The following is a 24,751-nucleotide window of genomic DNA, read 5'->3' on the forward strand; positions in this document are numbered from 1 at the left end:
TCCTGCATTTCTTCAGAGACTCCATTTTGTTTCTACAGTGTTTCTTCTAGACCCCACTGGTGCCAGTGTTGACATCTAAAAATCAAAATTCTTAAATTAACCATAGGACACTGCACTGTTGTACACACTTTAAAGCAAACAGCACAACTCAGTTGAATCTAATATCAGTCCACATATAAGGTCCTACATCATGTAAGGCTTTAATGACCACCACCATGTATCTGGAACTATACTAGTAACCAGTGCAGCTCACAAGACATGGTCACCACTGATGGACCAGTTGAAGCTTGTGGATTGTTTTCCAAGGCAGACTCATATAGACTATAAACACAACACAACAACACAAATTTTATAGTGCTTGATTCATGAATTGCACAGACCAAAGTAGATTTTGGAGACAGATTTAACAGATTAATGGAGTTGGAAGGGACCTTGTAAGTCTTCTAATCCAACTCCCCACCCAAGCAGGAGACCCTACACCATTTCTGACAAATGGCAGTCAAGTCTCCTCCTGAAAGCTTCCAGTGATAAAGCTCCCACAACTTCTGAAGACAAGTTGTTCCATTGGTTGATTGTGCTCACTGTCAGAAATGTTCTCCTTATTTCTAGGTTAAATCTCTCCTTGATCAGTTTCCATCCATTATTCTTTGTCTGGCCTTCAGATGCCTTGAAAAATATCTTGACCCCTTCCTCTCTGTGGCAGCCCATCAAATATTGAAACACAGCTATCATGTTTCCCCTGGTCCTTCTCTTCAGTAGACTACTCATGCTGTGTACTTGCAACCATTCATTGCATTATATTCTGGAGTAGTATATACATTACAGAAAAGATGGAGAGATCATTTCAGTTAAAGCTAATCAAGTAAAGGAAACCACAAAATAAATGATCAAATAGAGAGGAATAAAAATGACTTATCTCCAAATGGAATAACAAACATCCTATTTATGCTTTCAAAGGTAACAAATACTTTCCATGCAAGCACTCATTAGTATATCTCCTCCACAGATATATCAAACTGATCCTTATTGAAAAAAAACACGTCTATAGGATGAGTGTACATCCCTCAAATGAGAAATGACCTATTGTATTGTATAATGTATGGTACTGTATTTAATTTTGGCACTGGTAAAATATATTGTACTCTGCTCACATTAAGTGGTGATCATCATCATGACTATGTTTATCCTTAAGAAATAAGAGGCATTGGATTTCCCAAATGTCAAGCAATGGAATATTCCACCCATGTTTATGTTTGAATGTTCTTAGTTCTTAGTCCCAGACCAATAGAAATATTGTGGGAGAAGGAATCAAATTTCTTGACAAAACCAATAATTTATAAATATTAAGTCTTCAGATTAATTCCAAATATATCTTCCTGCAGCAATCAAGCGGTACTAAGATATCATTCAATATGCACAAAGTTTGACATTGTCTTTACTTTCCAAGTTTAATGACTTTGAAGGAAAACATAAAGCAAATTTTGTTTCATCTCATGTTCAGTCTGAGGAAGTACATAGCTTTGTGTTCACTTTTATAGGTCAGTGAAACTGTGATATACTGTACATTAAATCACTTTGATATATGTTTCAGTGAATAAACAGATATTCATTGTAGCATTCATGTAGTATGTAGTATTCATTCATCTTTAAAAGTAAGTCAGTGCAACACTTTACAAGGCATTATCCAGAAAAGAAAGTCAGTTTATATTTAAATGTTTCAGGAGTTATTTTGCAACCACAATCTCTGGCCAGTTTGTCAATGTCCAAGAATTTCCACCTTACCTTAGTGTGGCAAACCCTTCTCTTCTTCTGTTCCAGTGTCATTGATGAGACAGTTCGCTTTTCAACTCTTGGATAAACATGGTAAAAATAGTGATGGTGGTACAGTGGTTAGAATGCTGTATTAGTCTAATTTGGCCAGCTGTCAGCAGTTCTATTCTCACTTACTCAGCCATCCATCCTTCTGAGGTCAGTAAAGGACCCAGATTGTTAGGGGCAATATGCTGACTATATAAACCACTTATGAAGGGTGGGGAAGTATGCTATGAAGCACTATGAAGTGGTATATAAGTCTAAGTGCTTACTGCTATTACTAATAAATTGACAAAATCAAGAGGTCCAAATTATCCATTCAACGTTAATACCTATCATCTCTCTCTCTCCCCTTCTCTCTCTCACACACAGATCTATCTATCTATCTATCTATCTATCTATCTATCTATCTATCTATCTATCTATTACCTTTGATAATTTATATTATTTTGATATTTTTTTCAGAAGTTCTTTCTGTGGAGAAACCACAACATTCTCATCCCCTAGGAGAAACCAATTTTCATATGAAAATTCAAAATGTTTATCTGTAAGTCTTTTATAAAATGCTATCTTATCTTCATTTATGACATAAAACCCCAATGCCAAGCCAAGTCTTATACCCCTTTAGATTAATTTACACTCTGATACAGCTGCCATAGTCAACAATCAGTATATGTTTTGGGAATAGATGGAGATCTATATAGAAAACATTTGGGTTTTTTCCTTCAAACTTGGTGAAACGAATTCCTCTTCCACATTTATATAACTTACAAAAGTTTAAAAAATACAATATTTTTCATCTTTTCCCCATTTACTTATTTGATTCAATTGCTACACTGCCCATCTCATTTAAGTGAGTCTGAGTAGTGGACATCAATATAACAAAACAATATAAGGACATGACTAAGAAGCATTTTAAAACAGAATTAAGAGCAAGATTAAAATTTTCAAATTAAAGTCAAAATCAAGTTTTAAAAATTCAGAAGGCCAAGGAGTTAACAAGGTGAAGATGGTGCCCTCAAACTATCCCTCAGGTCACACCATAATCTCCCATGTTAATTGGAAAAGCCACATTTTAATATTCTTCCAAAAAACCATTAGTTTTTCTGGAAGTTAGGCTTGCTTCACATCTGTGGAAAAGATGCCCCAAAGGATGGGAACAACAGCAGAGTAAGATCTCCTAGATCCCACTGGTGAAAATTCTTTTACTAATGGAATTCACAGTGTACTATTCCTGCTTGATTCAGTGGGATGAGATTGGGATGAAACAGCTCCTGAGACTGTTTCTGAGTTTCTTTTCTTTTCTTTTCTTTTCTTTTCTTTTCTTTTCTTTTCTTTTCTTTTCTTTTCTTCTCCTCTCCTCTCCTCTCCTCTCCTCTCCTCTCCTCTCCTCTCCTCTCTCTTTTTCCTACTTTACAAAATAAGTAGGATTAATATTGAATTTAATTAATGTGCAAAATACACTAGCTACAAACAATTTGTATTATATATAAGAATAAATTATGAAATATTCACATATTATGACAAAAGCTAAGTCTAAATAAGATTAACTATTGCTGGGAGGTCTAGTATAGACAAAGCAATACAAATGTACAATGAAACAACAGTAAAATGTCAGAGGCAGGTGGAGAGGGTCTTTTGCTGATGGAGGGAAATGGAGTACAATTCTGAAGATCCATACATAACTTGTAGAGATAAAGAAAAACATCCCACCCCTAGGCTAGAACTCACTACAAGAAAAATAACTTCAACTAGGTATAAATCAGAGCAAGAAAGTTTCAGTAGCTTAGGTATTTCATAGAAAAATTGGTCAACTTTATTTGATCAGAAAATTATTGAAAATGTACTGCTTGTGTGCAATATGAAATAAAGAAAACCAGCTATCCACACTAAAGCTACCATTTTAATAGTCTCCACTGTTTATTGTTGCTTCATAGTATAATAGATTGCAAATAGCAACATGATGATAATGTGCCATTACTGTTAAGAGGGAGGTCTCAGATTCATTGAAGAAAAAGAAAACCTAATGACATATTTAGAATAAAAAATGAAATGTCTGCTCATGGGTGAACTCAACATAGATTTGGGTATAATTGATGAAATGGAAGTTACATCAATAATTGCTAATTTCATCAAGAAGTACATTGATTTGTGCAGGTTATGGTCAAGGGCAATGGACATGATGTTGAAAATATTTCCCAGCAATCTTATAATGTATATTCCTAGAAAGAGGAAGGACTGTAAAATCTGTAACTCTTGAACTTGAGAAAATTCCAGAAGCAGGAACTCAGAGTCATAGGTAAGATTTGGAATTATGTGGTCTCTGTAGGAAGAATAGCAAAAAGGATTAGTAGAAATTGATTGCTCTGATAATACAATGTTGTTAACTTGAATAATTTAATTTAGGTTGATTAATGAATTGAAAAAAAAGAGTGAGAAGAATGATTGATGTTTCAATTTAGTCACCAGAAATCTCCACTTTATATGTATTTGGCTATAACATTTTCATTTAGAAGATTTTTGAACAAGTTGCCAGTTGACTAATATATTTTTAAAAATATTAGTTCAGATTTTACACTTCAACACCAAGATAAAAGTGTATTCTTTGGTAGATTCTATTTTTCCATTTATTGTTTTATTGATTCACAGTAGTTATTGATTTATTCCCATCATCTTTAAAACGTCAAAGTTATTTAAAGAAATCGAAATGTTAAAAATGTGGTATGTTACCTGGTGTCAAAGTTAAGAAGGCAAAAATGCTAATAAAAGCATGAACATAGAAGATCAAACAGAATTGATAAATAGAATGGATTTTAAGATTGAGAAGAAAGTAAAATGTCTGGGTATCACCATGACACTTATGACTTACATGTTATTTCAAAATAGCTATGTTAAGACATGGAATAAAGTTACAAAGTTACAAAGACACATTAATACAAAAGAAACTATAAATCTCATTTCTGGGGAGAATTTTCATGCAATCAATTAGGATTTTAATTTCTGTATTTGACAAGTATGATTTCCTGGTAATAATCTTATCTTGTATCACAATAATACACACAATATGCATTATAATAACATCTTCAATGGAATGAAATTAATAAGGTAAGAAGAAACCAACAATAGTCTACTTTTCCTAGAAATCCTCATCAGTGATGGCAAATTAGAAATAGAAATCTATCATAAAATTATCCACACCAACCAAGTGCTCCACTACACCATTCTACACTAATAATCCAACTTTTCACAAAAGAAGCTGTGTAACAATACTATTTAGATGAGCAAGCACAAATATATTGAAGGAATCCTGAATATTAGAAAAAGAAAAGAGATCATTTGTATAGCATCTTCCAACAAAAGGGATACCTATGTTGACATAAGTTTGTTATTTGTTTGTTTGTTTGTTTATTGGCTGCTTATCTTTAAGTAACTTTGACAAAGTAGATTACAATCTACTGCTTGGTTAATAGAAAAATGTGGAATAGACAGCAGCAGCATCAATTGAATTTATAATTGGCTAATCAACTACACTCAATGTGTAATCTTCAGTGGAACTACATCTACATGGAGTGAAGCATACAGAGGATAACCCAAAGGTTTTACCTCAGTCTTGGTATTCTTGAACATCTTCATAATCAATTTAGATAAGGAGCTCATCAAATTTTCAGATGACAGCAAGCTGGGGAGAATAACCAACATTTTAGAAAATAGGCTTAACATCCAGAAGGAATTTGACAGACTTGAACACTGGGCCCTATCCAACTAAATACAATTCAGTTATGAGAAAAGAAGGTTTTACAATTAGGTAGAAATGTAAAGGTATTGAATAGGTGGTGTGGTGCTCATCAGCCATAACTGTGAGACAACAGGTGTCCTGGTGGACAACTGCTTAAATATGAACAGCATGCTATGGCTTCCAAAAAAGCCAATGGCAGCTGAGGCTGCATTAACAGAGGAATGGAATCAAGATTATATGAAGCATTAGTACCACTTACCAGTTTATAGTTAGACCACACTTGGAATATCCAGTTTTTTTTTATATCCACAATATTAAAAAAAATGTTGAGACTCTAGATGCAGTAACTAGGTATGTTTAGTCTAACAAAGGGAAGGACTAGGGCATGATATGACAAAGTAGCAGTCTTGCAACATTGCTGAGAAGAGAGACTAAACCAATTCTTCAAAGCACCTGAAGGCAAAACAAAAAGTAACAGATGGAAATTTATCAAGGAGACATCCAACTTAGAATTAAGAAGAAATTTCCTGACAACAAGAACAATTTATCAGTGGAACAGCTTGCTTCTTTCACTGGAGATTTTTAAGATGAGATTGAATAGCTGTTTGATTGGAACTGTGATAACCTGGGGCATGGCACAAAGGCAACCCAGTCAATAAGAGTCCCTTTATTATCTCCAACTTTGCCCCCAATGTCTAGGTTACCTTCTGGCTGGAGAAAATCTCTCCCAGGAACAGCCATTGACTGCAGAAAATTAATCCCAAAACATGATCAACACAAACTGTAAATTAAAGTCCAAACAAGCTAAACTGAAGTAATTAGTTTGGCAGGACAGGAACAAGAATTTCAGACTTGAAGGCATGGCAAAACTCACACAGTTAGGAAGATGCCAGGAACACAGATAAGCCATGACAACACAGGATAAAGTCACTTTTGCTCCCAACAACCTGCCGCACGCAGCCTGACTGATCAACTGTCTTCCCAGCTATGGCTAATGAAGAGAATCAGGGCCCTTTCCTCCCCCATAAGCCATGCAACCCACATTGCTCTCTCCTCTGTTCCTCCCTGCATGCCCTAGGATGAAGAGGGGTGGGCCTGGTTCTTCCTCTGTACTCCCTCTCCCTTGTTCTATCTGTTTCCTGCTCTGCCCAGCCAGACTTTGCCCTTCCCCAGCCTCCTCCACAACCAATGGAGCCACACTCCCATTCCCTGTCAGCTGCTAAGTTTTCTCCTCGGATTCAGACTCTGATAGGGGCATGACAGGAATGGTATAGGATGTCCTGCCTAAGCAGTGGGGTTGGACTGGAAGACCTCCAAGATATTTTCAAACTCTGTTATTCTATTTTGTTGTATTCTGTGAACCAAATATAGCCCTCCAAATCATCCTAAGCAGAGGAAAATACCCAGCAGTCTCCCCCTCCTCAAAAATATAAATACCAGGAATCATATAAAAACATGTAGTGTAAGAACAGTAATAATGTAGAATAAAGAAGCAGAAGATTAGCAGAGTGCATCCATCAACAACAACTAGAATACTTCCAGATTTACATATGTTAAAGATTCAGATTAACTCCTGATATAGCTTCCTGCCACAATCACTCAGGACTCAAATGTCTTTCAATATTTGATTTTGTTTTTAGTTTCCAAATTAAATGACTTTGAAGTAAAATATAAAACAAATTATCACATTAAACAAGAATTGGCAGAAATATGAAGAATTCCTTTACTTGGCAATAAATAGTGCCTCCAACATATTAATCAGAAAAATTTGCATAATTTTTTTTCAGAAGAAGGATTGAGACATAGTAATTTTACTAAGGAAAGTCCGATGTCTTTGTTTCTCAGACCATAAATTATTGGGTTCAGTATGGGGGGGGGGGGCATTAAAGAATATATTACAGTAAATAATAAATTCAGATGTAACTCAATGTTAGAGTTGGGCTTCAAATAAGCAAACACTGTAGTTGACACAAATATGGAAAATACAATGAGGTGTGGAAGGCAGGTTGAGAGTACTTCTTTTTCCCCATGAACTGTCAGAATTCTCAACACTATAGTCAAAATCTTTGTATAAGAGAGAATGAGAAACGTAAAGCAAGCTAAAGCTAATAATAAATATAATAATAAAATATAATAATTAAATAATTAAAATATCATGAAGATACCAGTCTGAGCAGGAGAGAGTAAGCAAATGTGGTATCTCACAGAAAAATTGACAAGGTTAGAGCAGAAAGAGTTTGCAAATGTGCCTGCAGTGTGTACTAATCCATAAAGAAGACCACTTATCCATTTGCTAGCAATGATTTGCTTGCAGACTGTCCTGCTCATCATGATCTCATAATTTAAAGATTTGCAAATGGCAATATAGCAATCATATGACATGACTGTGAGAAGGGAAAAATCAGACCCCAGGAAAAATACAAGGAAAAAAACTTGAGCAATGTATCTAGTATTCTTGAGAGAATTGATCATGGATTTAGGAATAATGACTGAAACTTGACCAATATCTTGTATGGTCAAGTTCTTCAGAAAGAAGTACTTGGGGTGATGTAGGTGACTGTCAAAAAGTACTGCAGAGATTATAAGAATATTTGCTATAACTATTCCCAAGTATAGTATTAAGAACACAACAAAATGCAATATCTGAAGTTCTAAATTTGTTGTAAATTCAAGAAGGAGAAATCCAGAGACTGTTTGATTGCTCATTGCTTCATAAGATATTTTCTGTCCCTGCGAAGAAACAAAATGAATCTCTTTGAAATATAGTTTTAATTATGACTATTAATTGAATTAGATTAGTTTTGGGGAGTTTAAAAAAACCAATTTATACTATGTTCAAACTTCCTTAGCTTTTCAATGTCAGCAAAGTTAATAATACTTCTAAAAGAGAATATTGAGAATATTGATATTTTTTTATTGAGTCAGAGTTGGAACCTCTAGGGTAATATGGTTGCTCTTGATCAGAAATCCTTTCCTGGAGTTGAAATTAGAAGATTTGAACAGTTAATTTCTGCTTGCCATGATACTTTGATGAATATTTTAAAGTCTAAAAGTGTTTGGATTTCTAGGAATGTTCATGAAATAAATTAAGTTCTAACTATTGCTTTTTCCAGGTAGGTGGCTTCTTCACGCACTATTAAATATTATGAAAAAGGTTAATACATTTGAGATATAGTGAGAGAAAGCTGTTCTTCCTTGTTCATATTCCATTTTCAATATTTCTATATGTATGAACCAGAAGACAGAGACAGTGAAACTAAAATAGTATCAATTCTAGTGATGTGGCGGCCCCTTCTAATTCTTTATTTGTCTTTAATTTCTTTATTTGTTTGCAGCCCATCTTGCCACAAAGTTACTCTTATTATAGTAGAGTATTAATTATGTCTTTTTTAATGAAAGCTTTTTTGAAACTTTGGTTGGATTTAAATATAAGTTATTAGATCTCAAATTTGGTGATGTATCATATAAGTCAGATTAATTTATATATGATTGGATTTAATGACATTTAAATGATCCACAGGTAAAATTAGTCTTGCAGAAAAATGTTTAAGAATGGCTTTGATAGAAATTTCCACCCTCCAAAAATATTTGTTTTAATTTCTTAAAGTTTGATTATTTTGATTCTCCTAGTCTACTAATGAAAAATAACATTTTCATTGATCTGACTTTTTCCAATTTCTCACATAAATTAATAATCAAGCAGCTACTCAATTTGTATTCAAATGTTTTCTGAATCATATCCTAGTTTGTACCAGAGCAGTCTGCTATTAGAGAAGTCTGCTGTCCAACTCGGTGAGTTGTATCATGTTTTTTTTAAAAAAAAATCAATATTGAATTATAATTAAATATGCTTTGCAAACAATATTTTATAAGGTAGTTACATGTGTTTAAAATATGTCAGCTGTTTAAAACTAATCTGTTTACCAATGGAAGAATTAAAAGAGTTTTCTCAAAGAAATAGTAATTGTACTGTTTCTATACTAATCACTACTATTATACTCCTCAAAATGTTATATCTGAAGTGGCGCATCAGACCAGATAGGATTAATATGATAGGGATATTTTTCTAATAGATATAGCACCATAATTCACAAAGTGATGAAGAGATTATTTAATCAATCTGCAAAATACCTGTAGTATTTTAAGGATTTAAGACATATTCCAAGGATATTATATAAAGACAATAAGAATGAAGCAAGAGAGTACTCCATACAAAAATATAGTAAATTACAAGATTCATTACAAGATGACTTCATTGCAAGATGACATATGTATTTTTCCAGTAAAGCAAGAACTTAATGAACTTCTATCCATACCTCTCTTAAAGATGAAATAAGTGCTACAACACTTGACAGAAAATGATAGGAAATAAATTTATTACATCTTTGTAAATTTGATCTCAGTACTCCAAAAGAACTTCAAGAGTACATGACTATGGGACACTAAATTATTTTCTGATTATAGTTCTATTATAATCCAACTATAAGACTAAAGAACTGCAATAGATTTATAAATCAATAATAGTGCTTGCATTCAAGATCCTATTTAAAATCCTTCCAAGATATTTTAGTGAAATTGATGTGTGCTCAAATAATTTTAGTACTATTGCAGGATGGTTCTCAACTTTCACTTTAGCATAAAATGTAACAAAAAAAGGGAAATTGTTTTAGCAATTATCAGTATAAATTCATAATTACCAAAGAAGAAACTCACCTCTCTGTGATCTCAAAGGAACATAGATGCTGATAGATGCTATTTTTTAACTTTCTGCAAGAGTAGTTCTTCAAGTTAACACATTGAGTTTAGTCTGTAATGTGAAGGTCTATGAGTTCATTTCCCTATTAAGGTCTGGAATCCCAAGGAACAGCAACTTGAAGAATCCCAAATAGGATGAAACTGTTCATGTACTCTCTTCTATGATCATTACAGGAGTGGTTCACAATTCCTTCTATTGTTGAAGCCCTCTAGAAATACACATTTCCCTTTGATAATATTCCAAAGGCAATAGGTTTGAAAGTGATGGAACTGAAACTTCAAGAACTCACTTCTATATCTGGAAAGTACTAGACCCATGATGGCAAACCTATGGCATGTGTGCCAGAAGTGACATGCAGAGCCATTTTTGCTGGCATGTGAGCTGTCGCCTGGAACAGACCCATTACACATGTGCAGTGCACACACTGCCAGCCAGCTGATTGTCAGGCATCTGCCACATTCTCCCATATGTTTCCAACCTATTATGTCCTAAGCTTTCTTTTGCCAATTGGGCCTACAATATTTGTTGATGTCATTGATCCATCTTGTTTTAGGTCTCTTTCGTGGATGCTTTTTATCAAGTGAGATCCATGTTATGACTGCCTTGATCAGTTCTTCTTGCTAGGTGACCAGCCCATTTCCATTTCAATTCTTTTACTCTCTTGATGATATTGCATACTTTCATTTGTTCTCTAATCCTTGAGCAGGTCTTTTGATCTTGTCTTATAATACTGAGGATGTATCTTTCCATGGCTGTTTGTGTCACTTGTGAGTTTAATGTAAGTTCCACTGGTATATGTTAGAGCAGGTAGCAGACACTGATTGAAAACTTTTCTCTTCAGATATAGGGGAAGGTTGTTTCTGAAAATTATGCTTAGCTTGGCAATGCCTGCCAACTACATTTAGCATGCTGTTCAATTTCCTTTATTGTATCACCCTCCATTGAGATCTATTGGTCAAAGTATATATAGTGGTCTATTATATCTCCTCCTCCTCCTCCTCCTCCTCCTCCTCCTCCTCCTCCTCCTTCTCTCTCTCTCTCTCTCTCTCTCTCTCTCTCTTTCTCTCTCTGTCTTCTCTGTGTGTGTGCATGTCTTTGTACCTCTTCTGGGAGAAGAGAACCACATCATCTCCAAATCTTAAGTGATTTATATAGTTGCCACTAATTTTTATATACCTGCATGTGTATATGTATATACATATACAGTACATATACTTATAGGTTGAACCACCATTACTCTTTGATTAATGAGTTGCAAAATAATTTTCAAAATACATTTATATTTAATATCTTTTCTATATAATTAAATTTCTGAAGAAAGAGAAAGAAAACTTTTTTTAATAGCAAAGAATAATGTTTTTCCACCAGAGTGATCTCTTTTTGGATTGAAGTTTCCTTATTGTTATAGGTAATCTGTTTTTGTTTTTGGAGTTGGAATTGTTGTTGGTACATATAGTTTGATGACTCTTTTGACTTCAAGTAAAAATATGTTGTAATGGTCTTCAACAGTATTGCATCCAGTGAATAGAGATTGCCAATCAAGGGATGAGAGATCATTGTCTATGAGATCATCGTTGCCTTTTTTAAAGTTATAATTGGGGATTATGCCATTGTAATGATTTTTGTGTGGGCATATGTTGAGACAATCATATTGTGGTCACTGCTGGAAAAGGGTTCTTTATTTTGTATTCCGTAAATTAAATTCAAACTATTGCAGAAGATGAGATCGAGACAGTTGTTTAGTCTAGTGTTGTTGGTTACTAGTTGTTCCAGTCCCAGATTTGTAATAGCATTGTGGAAGGTTGCATGTATGGGTTCAGTTGTCCATTCATTTAGGGTCCAGTCACTATGAGGTAGATTGAAGTCACCAAAAAAGATAAAAGTGTGTAGGCAGGATGTTGCCCATGTTAGTAGTGAATTTAGCTTGTTTACATGTTCGATGTCATAATCAAGTACTCTGTAACATAGTAAGAATTGAAATGTGATACTTAAGGATAGTTCACAGATGATGGTCTCAGGAAGAGCAAGCTCCTGGGTAACTTGGATGTTTTTTAGATGTAAGGACTTTTTATAGGAGATAGCAACATCACCTCCTCTACGAATTTCATGATCTGATTGGTAAACTTAATAGTCTCTTACTGTGGTAATGGAGCCAGGGAGAGATGTGTTGACTCATATTTCACAGACAAATATGATGTTGAATTTAGCCATATTTAGTAAGAGGAAAAATTCAGGTATTTTATTCTCAAGGCTTCTTGCATTGAGTAGCTTGCATTTAAAGCCAGCAGTAGTTGGAATTGAGGTAGTTAGGGGTCTGCGTGCCTAGTCTTGGGTGATGGTGAATTGGTTGAGGTAGGGTTGTGGTTGAAGGTTAAAGCTGAGTTGCGGGTTGTGTGACTTACTTTTCATACAGTCAGCATGGTAATCAATGTTCAGGTCCTTCTCTCCATTGTCTAGATGTTTTCTGAGTTCAGTGCGTAGTACACGGGAGCGGGCATGTTGCTGTATGGTTAGGTCAGGGCGACAACAGAGGTTCTTATGGTTGGTGTTGGTTTTGGCAAGTGAATTTATAGTATAAATGAATTTATGTTTGCTTGATTCATTTTTGCAAATGACCCTGCAGAAGCGTGGGGTCACAGAGTCGTCTCTGTTTTTGAGCTCTCGGCCAATGCGGGAAATGTCAAGTATTTCATCAGGGGAGATAGTTGATGCTTGATAATCACTGATGATGTTTCAGACAGTTGTGATGTCATCATTGTCATTGATGTCCTCTAGACCAAATAAGATGGCGTTTGGATGTTTCTATTCACGCTCAACAGCTTCTCTGATGAGGATTGGGATATCATTATTTGTCTGGCTTATATTTTTTTGTGGATTGGGTTGTGGATTGCATTGTGGTTGTTGGGTAGAGATGTGGTTTGTAGCTATTGGATGTTCAGGTTTTTATGTTGTGTCTTTTTTTTCCAAGGCTGGATAATCTTTCTTTTTAAGCGTCCAGGGATGCTACTATGGTGTCAAGGGATGTTATTGGTGTTTCAATGGTATCAACTCTTTCCAACAGATCCAGTTTGGGTCTGCATGATTTGCAGAGATATGGAAACTTATTGGAATATTCTAGGTATTGAATCATTTGCTCGAGTAATCCCAAGCAGTCATGATGTGCGTATTTGTTACATAGGGAACATTTGATGGAGTTTTCATTATCCTTTAGAATTTTGTAGCATTTAAGGCATGTGCAGGAGTCTTGTGGTTCATTGGTGGGGATTATTTTCTCTTTAGGTTGTGGTTTGCCATTGGATTTTTTTTCTTGGCATGGTAGGTTTGTTAAGATGGTATGTTAATTAAATTAATTAATGGAACAATTTTGGGTAATCAGTATAGCCAATATCACACCAATCAATCAATTACAATAATCTCTCTAGTCAAATAATTTTCCCAAGCAACAATCAGCCTAATGAATTAATTATACTAATTGCTAATCAATTAATTACACTAATCATTAATCACACTGTTCAATTAAATTCACTAAATCACTAATTTTACTAATTAATTAAATTACATGAATCTTGATCTTTTAAACTAATCATTAATCACACTATTTGCACTAAACTCTCTTATCACCCTAATCAATTAAAACAATAAATCAATTAAACCATTAATGAAATATTTTATAGAAATTGATTATCTAATCATTGATATTGGTAATGAGGTAGAAAAGTTGTAAGTTTTGAGGTAATGAATTAATCAGTGTTTGATTAAAGTAATGAGATAGTATTGAGAGTCTTCAAGGAAAGGGTTAATTGTTTTACTAGCAGCTGTGATTTCCTGGGTGGGAGGAATTTATGCTCTTCTTGCTGCTGCTATTTCTCTGTAAACAGTAGGCTATAACAAGATGTTCAAAGCACGCTGGATTTTTGAAAGAGAGCTAAACTCGCTGAATTAAAACACTTTAACTATAGTCAATATGTCTCTGAATAAGATTGTTTTGCAATAGTTTCCTAAAGTTCTTCAAGTTGAGTAGTAGTAAAAATACAGTCCAGAAATTTGGGTTAACTAATCAAATCTGTCCTTTACTTTTAAAGTTACTTCTAGTTGCAATATCTTTTTTTTAAAACTAAATCTGACAGTCACTCCAGATCACTAATCGCAGCTATTTTCCTCCTTTGAGTCCCACTTTCCAAGGTAAATTCCACTGCAGAAATTGGAGTGATTCTTAGCAAGACTAAGTACACTGTTATAAGATCTTTCCTTTCTTTTTCACTTCTGTGTTAGCTGCCTTCCTGGCTTTGATTCAGCCATGCTGGCAGTTCTCTTTTTAGTTCAGATGGAGGGGTTTTCTTCGGGTCAGTCGAGGAGACTCTCCTCTCCTCACAACCACCGAAGCATTCCTCTGCCTTTACCACCTGTCCAGGGTGACTTTCGGCTCCTAAGAGCCTTAGGGCTTTCTCCTCCCTCCTTGTTTCTCCCTGCCAGCTGTCCGATGTGGCTCCAGGGAAACTGTGTGGGGGACATTAATGGAAACACGTTGTCTGGCGTGAAAGATACTTCTATCAGCTGTGTGAGGGATTTAAATGAAGGTACGTTGTTTGCACTCCGGTGGCTCCAAGTGATCCAGTTCAAGAGCTCCACCAATGTGGTTAATAGGGCTCAATGGAAAGAGCTTCACTTCTCTGGGGAAGGAGAAGAGGGCTCTGGATCAGTTAGCAGGAGCTCCGCCAGCATTATTAGGGCTCCACGGCTTCGGAATCCAGCATTATTCGGCTTGTTTTTGGGGCTCTGGTTTACTCACAGTTACTGGTGCAGGCGGCAGCTTTAAAAGTGATTTCTGGTGCAGGTGGTGGCTTTATAGGGAGATAGTTCTCCAGGAGTGAGAGCCTCACCTTCCTGGTTGGGCACACCATGAGACAAATCTTGTAAGGTAGGTGAATCCAGTGTAGCAGGAAGGGAGGGGAAAGCCTGGGGTATCTTAGTGGGTTGGGGAGGCCTTGGGGGACTGTTGGTAATGCTTCCATGTCATACAATTATGTTCCATCACTAGGCCTCTCCCCCATGACCTTCCTGACCCTGAGATACCTCATGTGCACTTAACTTAACATTCAATTAGTGAATGCGTGGGTGGAAACAAGGGAGTGATTTTGTTCAAGATATGAAATTCACTTCTACAAACCCTCAAGGTATGAATGGAATGACTAAGTTCCATTACATTCGTAACTCAAGGACTACTTGTAGTCACTAAATTAACTGACCCACATACTCCATAATTGTATGACACGGAGGCATTACCAACAGAAATGTAAGATGAAGAATAAAATTATAGACTCTCAGCTATGGGATTTAATCAGTTTAAACATTTTATCCTAACAAAAATTAATTTTAATGTAACTAAATCATCCACATATCCTGAAGCCAAGGAGTCTTATTTGAGAGCTTCTATTACCTGAGTTTTGCAAAACAGAAAAAATTGTCAGCCAATGTCATATGATAATCCTATATTTATTCTAAGTACACTGGGCAACAAAGATTTTGCTCTATAAAAAGTGTTGGGTGTATATGGTGGCATGGTGGGTAGAATGCAGTACTGCAGGCTTATTCTGCTGACTACCATTTGGCAGTTTGAACCCACCACTTAAGGCTGACTCAGACTTCCATCCTTCTGAGTTCAGCTAAATGAGGACTTAGTTTCTGGGAGGCAATATACTGACTCTGTAAAGCACTTAGAGAGGGCTGTAAAGCACCGTGAAGTGGTATATAAGTCAAAGTGCTATTGCTATTTTATAGATGTTTGGATTCGTGGTTGCAACCATGTTATCCCTTAATCTATCATGTTTTATAATATCTTCTGTTTTTAAACAATGGTACTGTAAATGCTTTAATACATGTTGACCATACTTAACACATGAAAGAAACATGAAAATGTGGAATTGTTATGGCAGCTGTGCAAGATAATCACATTACATTAAAAAGAAATGTTTCTTGGAATCATCTGTCTCACATAATGAAAATCTTCACCTTCCTTATTTATCACTTTCACAAAATTTTTCACCAATCCAAGTTTTATGTGAAATAAAGCAAAAGTATCTTGTCAAATCAGCAAATGTTTCATGCACCATGTTATTCTATCCTGGAACCGAATTACTTTGGAGTGGTCTTTTTTTTAAATGTAATGTGGGCTGTGTTCCTGAGTCTGTGTTAAGGGCTCCATTTCTTACAAAAAATGCTGTCTTGGCCACTGTGTATATTTAACTTGTAAGTTTTTATTGTTTTTAAATTTCTTTTTATTGTTTTATTTGTTTTTACAGTTTTGGAATTGTGAGCCACCCAGAGTTGTTGATTAAAATGAGCAGCTATAAAAATCAAATAAATAAATAGTTGATAAGAAAAACAAAATATCTAGATAATGGAGGTTGTCAGTTCTTGCCATGTCCCCTTTGGGGTCTGAATCCTAGGAGGAAGATGAACAGCTGACAGGGAGTAGGAGTGTGGCTCCATTAGATGTGGAGGAAACAGGGGAAGGGCAAAGTCCAGCTGGGCAGAGCAGGGAAGAGGTAGAACAAGGGAGAGAGAAGAACCCAGGCCCACCACCTCTTCATTCTAGGGCATGCAGGAAGGTATGGAGAAGAGACCAATGTATGGCTTATGGGGAGAAAATGGACCGGATTCCTTTCATTAGCCACAGTTGGGAAGAGAATTTAAAAGAAATGCATGCTGAGTGCAGCAGCTGCTGGGAACAAAAGTGAGTTTCTCTTGTGTTGACTTTGGTTATCTGTATTCCTGGCATCTTCCAACTGTATTGAATTATTTCTGTGCCTTCATATCTGGAATTCTTGCTCCTGCCCTGCCGGACTAATTACCTCATTTTGCCTTGATTGGACTTATAGTTACAGGATTTTTTTTTGTGTAATTTTTTTAAATCTTTTATAAACATCTCTTTTGGTTAACAATGTGGTTTCACATTTTTACATTTCCATACAAACATGACCATAATTACATATTTGTTGTGACTGGGAGGTTTGAGCCTGCTGTGCGCTTTGAGTCTGATGTGTCAGAAGACACAGGTTCGGGTGATGAGGAGGGTTTGGCATTTGGATTTGAGCCTGCTTTAATGGGAGATGCAGACGTGAGCCAGGAGGATGAGGAAGAGTCGGAATCACCATCCTCTCCAGAACCTTCCTCATCAATTATGCCTCAGGTGTCAGCAGATGATCAACAGAACGTGCTGGAGTCCTTGGGTCAAGCTGATGAATGTTGGGTTGATGTAAGGACTAGACGTAGGCTGAAACGTCAAGCACAGATTGAAAGGAAACGTCAAATCAGGGACTGAGTAGAGAGACTGACACGCCCCTTCAAGGAATATAAGGAGGCGTGTTAGCTTGGAATCCCCATTCAGGTCAAACTTTGTTATTTACGTTCGCAGTTTGGAAAAAGTTTTCTGTTTGCTGTTCGGCTCTGATTTATAGTGCTGCTTGTTATCTGGATTTGCAGACAGCTTATGGGAAAGCTGCCAATGATGACTTCAGCCAGAGGAAAGTTAACTCTATTGTTCCTGATATTGTCTGTTTGTGTTTTTTCCTTTGGACATTTGGACTCTCACCTTGGTCACAGGTGAGACAGAACACATATTTATTTTTTTATATTCAGTTTCTTATTGTATCATTACATTTTCCATTTTTTGTGAATTTTCACAAATATTCTTATATTTTCAAATTTATTTTATCCATTTTCAATTCATTTCTTAACATATTCTGTTTTTCTTTAATTATACTCATATATTTTTTACATACCTTAAATTTCTTATTTCTTAATCTATGTTCATCATATTTTTATACTTTTATCTGTCATATTTGCAATTTCATTACACTCTTATTTCATTATTCAATAAATTCCATCTTAGTTTTAATAATTCCAAACATTTCCCCCTTAGTTGCCTATTTAAGCATACCACCCTTTTGTCTTAAACATCATTCAGTTTACTCCCTTTTAACTCATATTAAAAATTGCCATAATATAATCATTTTTAATTATCACCTGAACACTACACCTCACATTTATATTTCAGGTTAGATTCCACATGGTATTCTTTCCATTACCTTCTAAGACATTTATTATTTCAAATACATTAATCTTTTCAGCTAATTGTAGAAACTGATATTAATCTTTTTATTACAATCCTCATTAAATATGATTAGCATTCTTATCATAACTTACAACTTTTACATTTATTCCAATTATATCCATATGTAATTTAACAATTCTCATAGTTCATTTTAGCTATATTCTTAATTTCATTTCATTTAATTAACATTCTTATAATAGTTTCCCACTTTTACATTATTCCAATTTTATCTGGTATATTTTACCATAATTCTTAAAAAAATAATCAGATAGAAAAACATCTACCCATTATCTCCAGGTCTTCTAGCCATGTAGCTTCTTTTCATTTTTTTTTGGGGGCTTTCTATCTCCCCTTCTTTTCTTTTCTTTTCCCTTATTACTCTTTTCCTTTATTTTTCCCCTCTATTTCTGACTCCAATTTTTATCCCCTTCCCTCTTTTTAGCTTTCTCCTGTAATTCCCTTTTCTGCTGTTTCTTTTTCTTTGTTTGATTTTCCAAACAGTTACCTCTTAAATGGTCCCCTCAAACCTCCAAGTTTTAATTTCCATGCTTTCTCCCCCTTGTTTTAATGTCCATTGCCCATTTGTTCATTGAGGCTGGCCTCTTCTTTAATCAGCTCCACCCCTTCTGGATCTCTTCATTCTTTTTTGTTCTTCAATGTCGCTATTTCTAAAATTTGTAAGGCAATACTGCACAGTTCCATTCTTTCACATATCATTTCCCTTATGCTTTTTAAGTCCAATTTTATTTCCAAACAAAGTTCTACCATTTTTGTGTACCTCTTTCTATTTTAGTTTTACTTTTGTCTCTTTCTTCAATATTTAAGTCCATTCTGGACTTAAATATTTATTTAAACCAACTTCTAGCCATCCACTTCTATTAAATCCTGTTTCAATTTTCCAGGGTCAAAATAGTCCAATGTTCATGTATTATTATTATTATTGTTCCTTTTGTTGGGTTTTGAATTTTTCTCAAAGTCATCAAGTATTCCCAGGGTTCAAGCTTCTTTCTTCTTCCTTTATAGTATGTTGATTTCACTTTTCAGGGTTTCTATCTTATTGTATCAAAATTACTCTTACTTTGTATCACATTCCAGTATTTAGAGAACCAAATAGTTTTTAAAGAGTCACTAAAAATTTTCCTTTACCATTAGGTGGCACTGTCTGTTATTTCCAAATTCCACCTTTTCTTTTCACTTTCCTTTCCCTTTCAGGGCTTTTAAGTTTCAATAATCAAATAAATTCAGTTATTAAATACTGAATTTTTGGCACATTCAAGTTCAGGTTTTAATTATGCCTGTTTAGTGCCAATATCATATAATTTAATATAATCCAATTTAAGCAGATATTTTCTTCCAGCTCCCTCTTTCAATTTAACTCTTTTTAAAGTTCAAAGTCACTTTCACTTATGTCCAATTTTTTCCCCACTCTCTCTGGTCACCACTTTTCTAATTTTTCTTACAAGTTTCTTAAAACTTTAAAATCTGGGGTACCTTTATATTCAGATATTGTGCCTGGTTTGCCAGGTCCCCACATTGTCTGCTTCTTCACCACTCCTGCACAATCTTTGTCCCAGATAGCTCTCTGTCTTCAGGGTGGCCATGTTTAGCCATTGCTGCAGCCTGGGGGAACTTTACCTAGCCAGGGAGGGGAGATGCGGCTCCCCTCAACCCCACAGGTGGTTTCCCCCTTTTTCCCCACCCCTCCAAGGTGTTTCTACCCCTGTTCAGAGCCCTTTAATGGGGACAGCATGGATCAAAGCTATGCATGATTGTGGTCTTTGGTCCATCCTCGATGACCACCAGAAATCAGACTTATGGTTCCAGTTTTTGTTGACCATGTTTTAGACTTGATTCTTTGTAGCCAAAAGCTGTTCCTGGGAGAATTTTTCTCCAGCCAGAAGGTAACCAGGACTTGGGGGCAAAGTTGGAGCTAATAAAGGGACTCTTACTGATTATCTGACTGTATTGTCTTTGTGCCACACCCCTGATTATCAGAGATCTAGAGGCAGCAGAATAGAAGACAAAGAATTACAGAAAATCACAAAATACAACGAACTGCTAATAGAATGATTAGCAAAAGAAAATGAAGACAGTGCCAATAATAATAAGTGTCTCGAGTGCAATCCCAAACTAGCTGGAGCACACTTGAACACCATCAGCATTGACAAAATCACCATCAGTCTATTGACAAAGACTACTTTAATTGGAACAACTTAAATCCTGTGACAATATCTTTAACATCATCAAATAACCTATCCTAGGTTTTTGCCAAATCCAACATAAATATATGGCTGACTCTGTGACCAACCATAACAATACAATTTTGAAAAACTGAAATACATTTTTTTTTCTATTTTATTATTTTAGGGTTACATTTTGCTTTCTTTTAAATGCAATAGTTTTTACCAGTTTTGTTTTTGTTATATTGTTAAAAGTTAGAACTTTTAATTAAAATCTGGACATTTTCCAAGACATTTTCAAAGCAGAGAACTAGTATATTGTGATTGTTTTATTATCTACTTATTGTTATCATGAGACCACACCCAGAAATTAAAAATATTTGTTCATTTGAAAAGCAGGAATATTTTCTTTAAAAGTTATATTTCCTTATAGGTTCTTGTTTTGAACCTTGATACATGATTTAAATAAACATGATTTAAATAAACTTAATCCCTGTTGGATGAGCGGAAAACACTCAAGGGATGAGAGTTATTAATAAATTCATTGCTTTTTTAACTTTTCTTGTCTGAGACATGTTAGCAACATTATTTAAGATGAGATGGGTACTTAATGCTGAGAATTGAAAGGTATCAGGCATAAATAAAATATTGCTTGGAAGGGAAATATGTAAGCTTTCTGTAAATTTATTGAATGAACAGTAGAGCTATTAGTGGCTTCCTCAGAAAATAAACATAAGCATTATAATTCTAAATATATACTGAGGGATTTGCTTATCTGTTATCTCTGTGTATATGTTAATATTTATAAATATGAGAAAATACCTAAAGGATTTTTAAAAAACTTTAAATCTTTAATTTAGCTTAAGAAATAATATGTCTGTCAGTTCTGTTAATTAATTAAGGTTGTCAATATAATATCCATTATAAATCAAGATTAATTTTATAATTTCAGCAGATTAATTTCTGCTTACACTGAAAATTATTCCCTTAGTTAAATAGGTTTATATGTTAACACTTTATGTTTGGAGACCACAGAACTTTGACTGTTGTACAAGTCCATTTGTGAAAATATAAATCAGGAATCTTGAAGTAAATATAACTGCTTTTATGAATTTTGTTTGTTCAAATGTGAAGCTAATTTTGGCACTGAAGCACAGGCCAACAACTGAATTTTCCATTCTTGGAGGATATTTATAATTTCATTATTCGGGTAAACTGCAACTATGGGTTTAGGCTGGGACAGAACTCTTTTAACTGTATATTTTATTGGGCCTTAGGTCAAATAATAAATATTTGGCTTGTGACTGAATAGTTGACTTGTTATAACTTCTTAAGTATAAGTTAATAGCATTTAATGAAGATTTGGTCATTGAAACAAACCTGAATCAAAACCATTTCAAAATGGGAAATATGCATATTTAAATACATTTTTGAATAAAAAAAATAAAAAAAAAACATTTTCATGTACTTTTAAAGAACTTTGCATTGACCTCACCTCTCCTTAGTTCTTATAACTGTATGAAATCTACATTTTTTTTAACACTCAAGCTTATTTATTGCTGTAATGATATTTTGCAGGCTTCTTGTAAAAATTAATGGTTAAACACCCTGGAATAGCCAAAAATCTTACTATATATTCATTTTGATTTGCCTTTCTATATTTATTTAATCAAGTTTATTTATTGCTATAATATGTGATATAGTGTGAAAATGGTTTCAGTATGGGGAGATTGAAGAATCATAGTTACAAAGCAAATGGATGGAAATATTTCATGTAACAAGATGGGGAATATTCTGAAAAAACCATTGTTGAAATTTGCCAAAAGTAACACCAAAAACTAGCACCAGATGCTTCACCATTATTTCTCCTTACCTTTTCTTGAATATTTAAAGGAATAAAAATTAATAAATCTATACAGATTAAATAAAAAAGAAATCAGATAATTAAAATTTTAGGGTGAAATTCAAAATACAATAACTGTCCTTCTATTCTTTTTTCTAGAAACATCATGTGCCATATTGTAAGCCATGGGTAATCTATCCATTATATCTGATTTTATGCTTTTTGACTTCACAGAGATAGAAGAATTGCAGATGTTTTACTTCTTTGTTTTCACTGTATTGTACTTGGCAATTCTGACAGGGAATCTCCTTATTATCTCTGCAATATTTTATGACCATCATCTCCACAATCCCATGTACTTCTTCCTGATGAACTTGGCCATACAAGACCTTGGTGCCATTTCTGTCATTGTCCCTAAATCTATAGCCAATATACTCATGAACACAAGGCACATCTCTTATTTTGGCTGCGTTTGTCAAGTTTTCTTTGTTGCTTTTTTTATGGGTTCTGATTTTTGGATCCTCACAGTCATGGCTTATGATCGCTATGTTGCCATTTGCAATCCTTTACACTATGAAACAATAATGAACAAACAAGCCTGCATTTACATGATTCTTGCTGTGTGGGTCAGCAGCCTTCTTAATGCATGGTTGAATACGTGTTTTACCTTTGCAGCTCCTTTTTGTTCCAATACTATCAATCAGATTTTCTGTGAAATCCCACAGTTACTTAAGCTCACCTGCATGGATTTAAATCAATATGAAATCAAAGTAATTGTTGTAATTTGTATCTTGGGCATAGGTTGTTTTTTCTATATTCTTATTACTTATGTGTCTGTTTTCAATGCCGTTCTTAAAATTCCTTCAAAGGAAGGGAGGAAAAAGGCTTTCTCCACTTGTTTACCTCATCTGTTTGTTGTTTCAATATTTCTTCTATCTTCATTAATTGCATATATGAAGCCACCCTCCAGCGTACAGGATTTAGCAACAACTGTACTGTACTGTTTTATCCCCCCTTTATTGAATCCTCTCATCTATAGTATGAGGAACAAGGACATCAGGTTTGCCCTGTCAAAATTATTAAAAATGAGAAACCTTTTCTAGAAAGTAGCTGGTGGATTTCTTTTCTAATCCTATCTTTTTGTTCTGAGGAATGGCAATGTATCTAGATAGCCCAATATGAAGTTGTACCAAAAAAAAGTAACATTTCTCATGATAATTTAGATGAGTAGAAAGTGGCTTAGAATGTTGTCTCCTTAATCTTTAGTTTAGTTTTATATTATAATCTTATTAATATGTATTGTATATTCTATATTTTGATATGATTTATGGCTACTCAGTAATAAGTGTTATTGCCATCACCTACACAAAATAGCTGGTAGGGTTTCCTTGCTGTTACTATAGTACAGGGAGATTTCATGAGGCTTTCACTAAATTTACTTACAGAATAAGATTTTGGAGATGAAAAAGGTTATAGAAAGCATGGCAATGAGTCATTGGAGAATTTGGGTAATCTTGCAGGCTACGTAGTTGCAGCCAACTCTAGTACAGATATCCATCCCACAGTAGACACTAATGCCCATGAATGTTCTGCAAGGCATCTCATGGAAAAAAATCTAATGCAGAACTTGAATGCAGGTACTCCTGCGCTTACAATCAATCATTATAAGTATCAGTTTACATGCAAAAAGAATTCTAAAATTTTGACAACTGCTCTCCCCCCAAGTGGCCATGTGACTTTATTTTGGATGCTTGGCAACATGACAATATTTCATCTACAGCTGTTTGAGGCATCCCTCAATTATATGACTGTGTTTTACAATGATTTAACTAAAAAACCACAACTTAGCAATGATGGGTTAGTTTAATAGCCACAGTATTTACTCAACAACTGCTGAAAAAAACAGTTGGATTTGTATAGGTTACATGACTGATTTACAGCCATCATGACATACAACCACAAGTACCATTACAGTCATATGTCAAGGACAATCTGTCAGGCACAATGAACCAGAACGACACTGAAAGTTGATCAGTGTTTTGTTTATTGCTGCTCCCCTATGTACAAGAATCTATTAAAATAGATGAAATTCTGATTTCTACAATTCAGCAATTCTCTGTTTTACTTAAACCTGGCTTAATACAGAAATTCATCATGACAACAGCATATACATCCCAGGATTTCAGATATTTAGATCAGACAGAATTGAAGAGACATCAGGTAAAACAAAGGGTAGAGGATTATGTTTATATATCAACAAGAGCTGGTCTCAGGATATAACTATAATATATGAATTCTGTGATGAAAATTT

At 34.7% G+C, this 24,751-nt stretch overlaps 1 protein-coding gene and 1 long non-coding RNA gene across 2 annotated transcripts in view; one reads left to right on the forward strand and one right to left on the reverse strand.

Moving 5' to 3' along the window:
• The window catches only part of LOC148124208 (uncharacterized), a 465,649-nt gene that overhangs the window by 301,691 nt on the left and 139,207 nt on the right, over nucleotides 1-24,751 (reverse strand). The gene's annotated exons all lie outside the window — the stretch shown is intronic.
• On the forward strand, nucleotides 14,785-23,543 carry LOC113448545 (olfactory receptor 14A16-like). Its single transcript, XM_026719257.1, has 2 exons — nucleotides 14,785-14,803; nucleotides 22,624-23,543. The coding sequence occupies exons 1-2, from the start codon at nucleotides 14,785-14,787 to the stop codon at nucleotides 23,541-23,543; spliced, it is 939 nt and encodes a 312-aa protein (XP_026575042.1).

This window comes from Pseudonaja textilis, chromosome Z, assembly GCF_049901715.1.
Source record: "Pseudonaja textilis isolate UNSWEBS1 chromosome Z, rPseTex1.2, whole genome shotgun sequence".
NCBI lineage: Eukaryota > Metazoa > Chordata > Lepidosauria > Squamata > Elapidae > Pseudonaja > Pseudonaja textilis.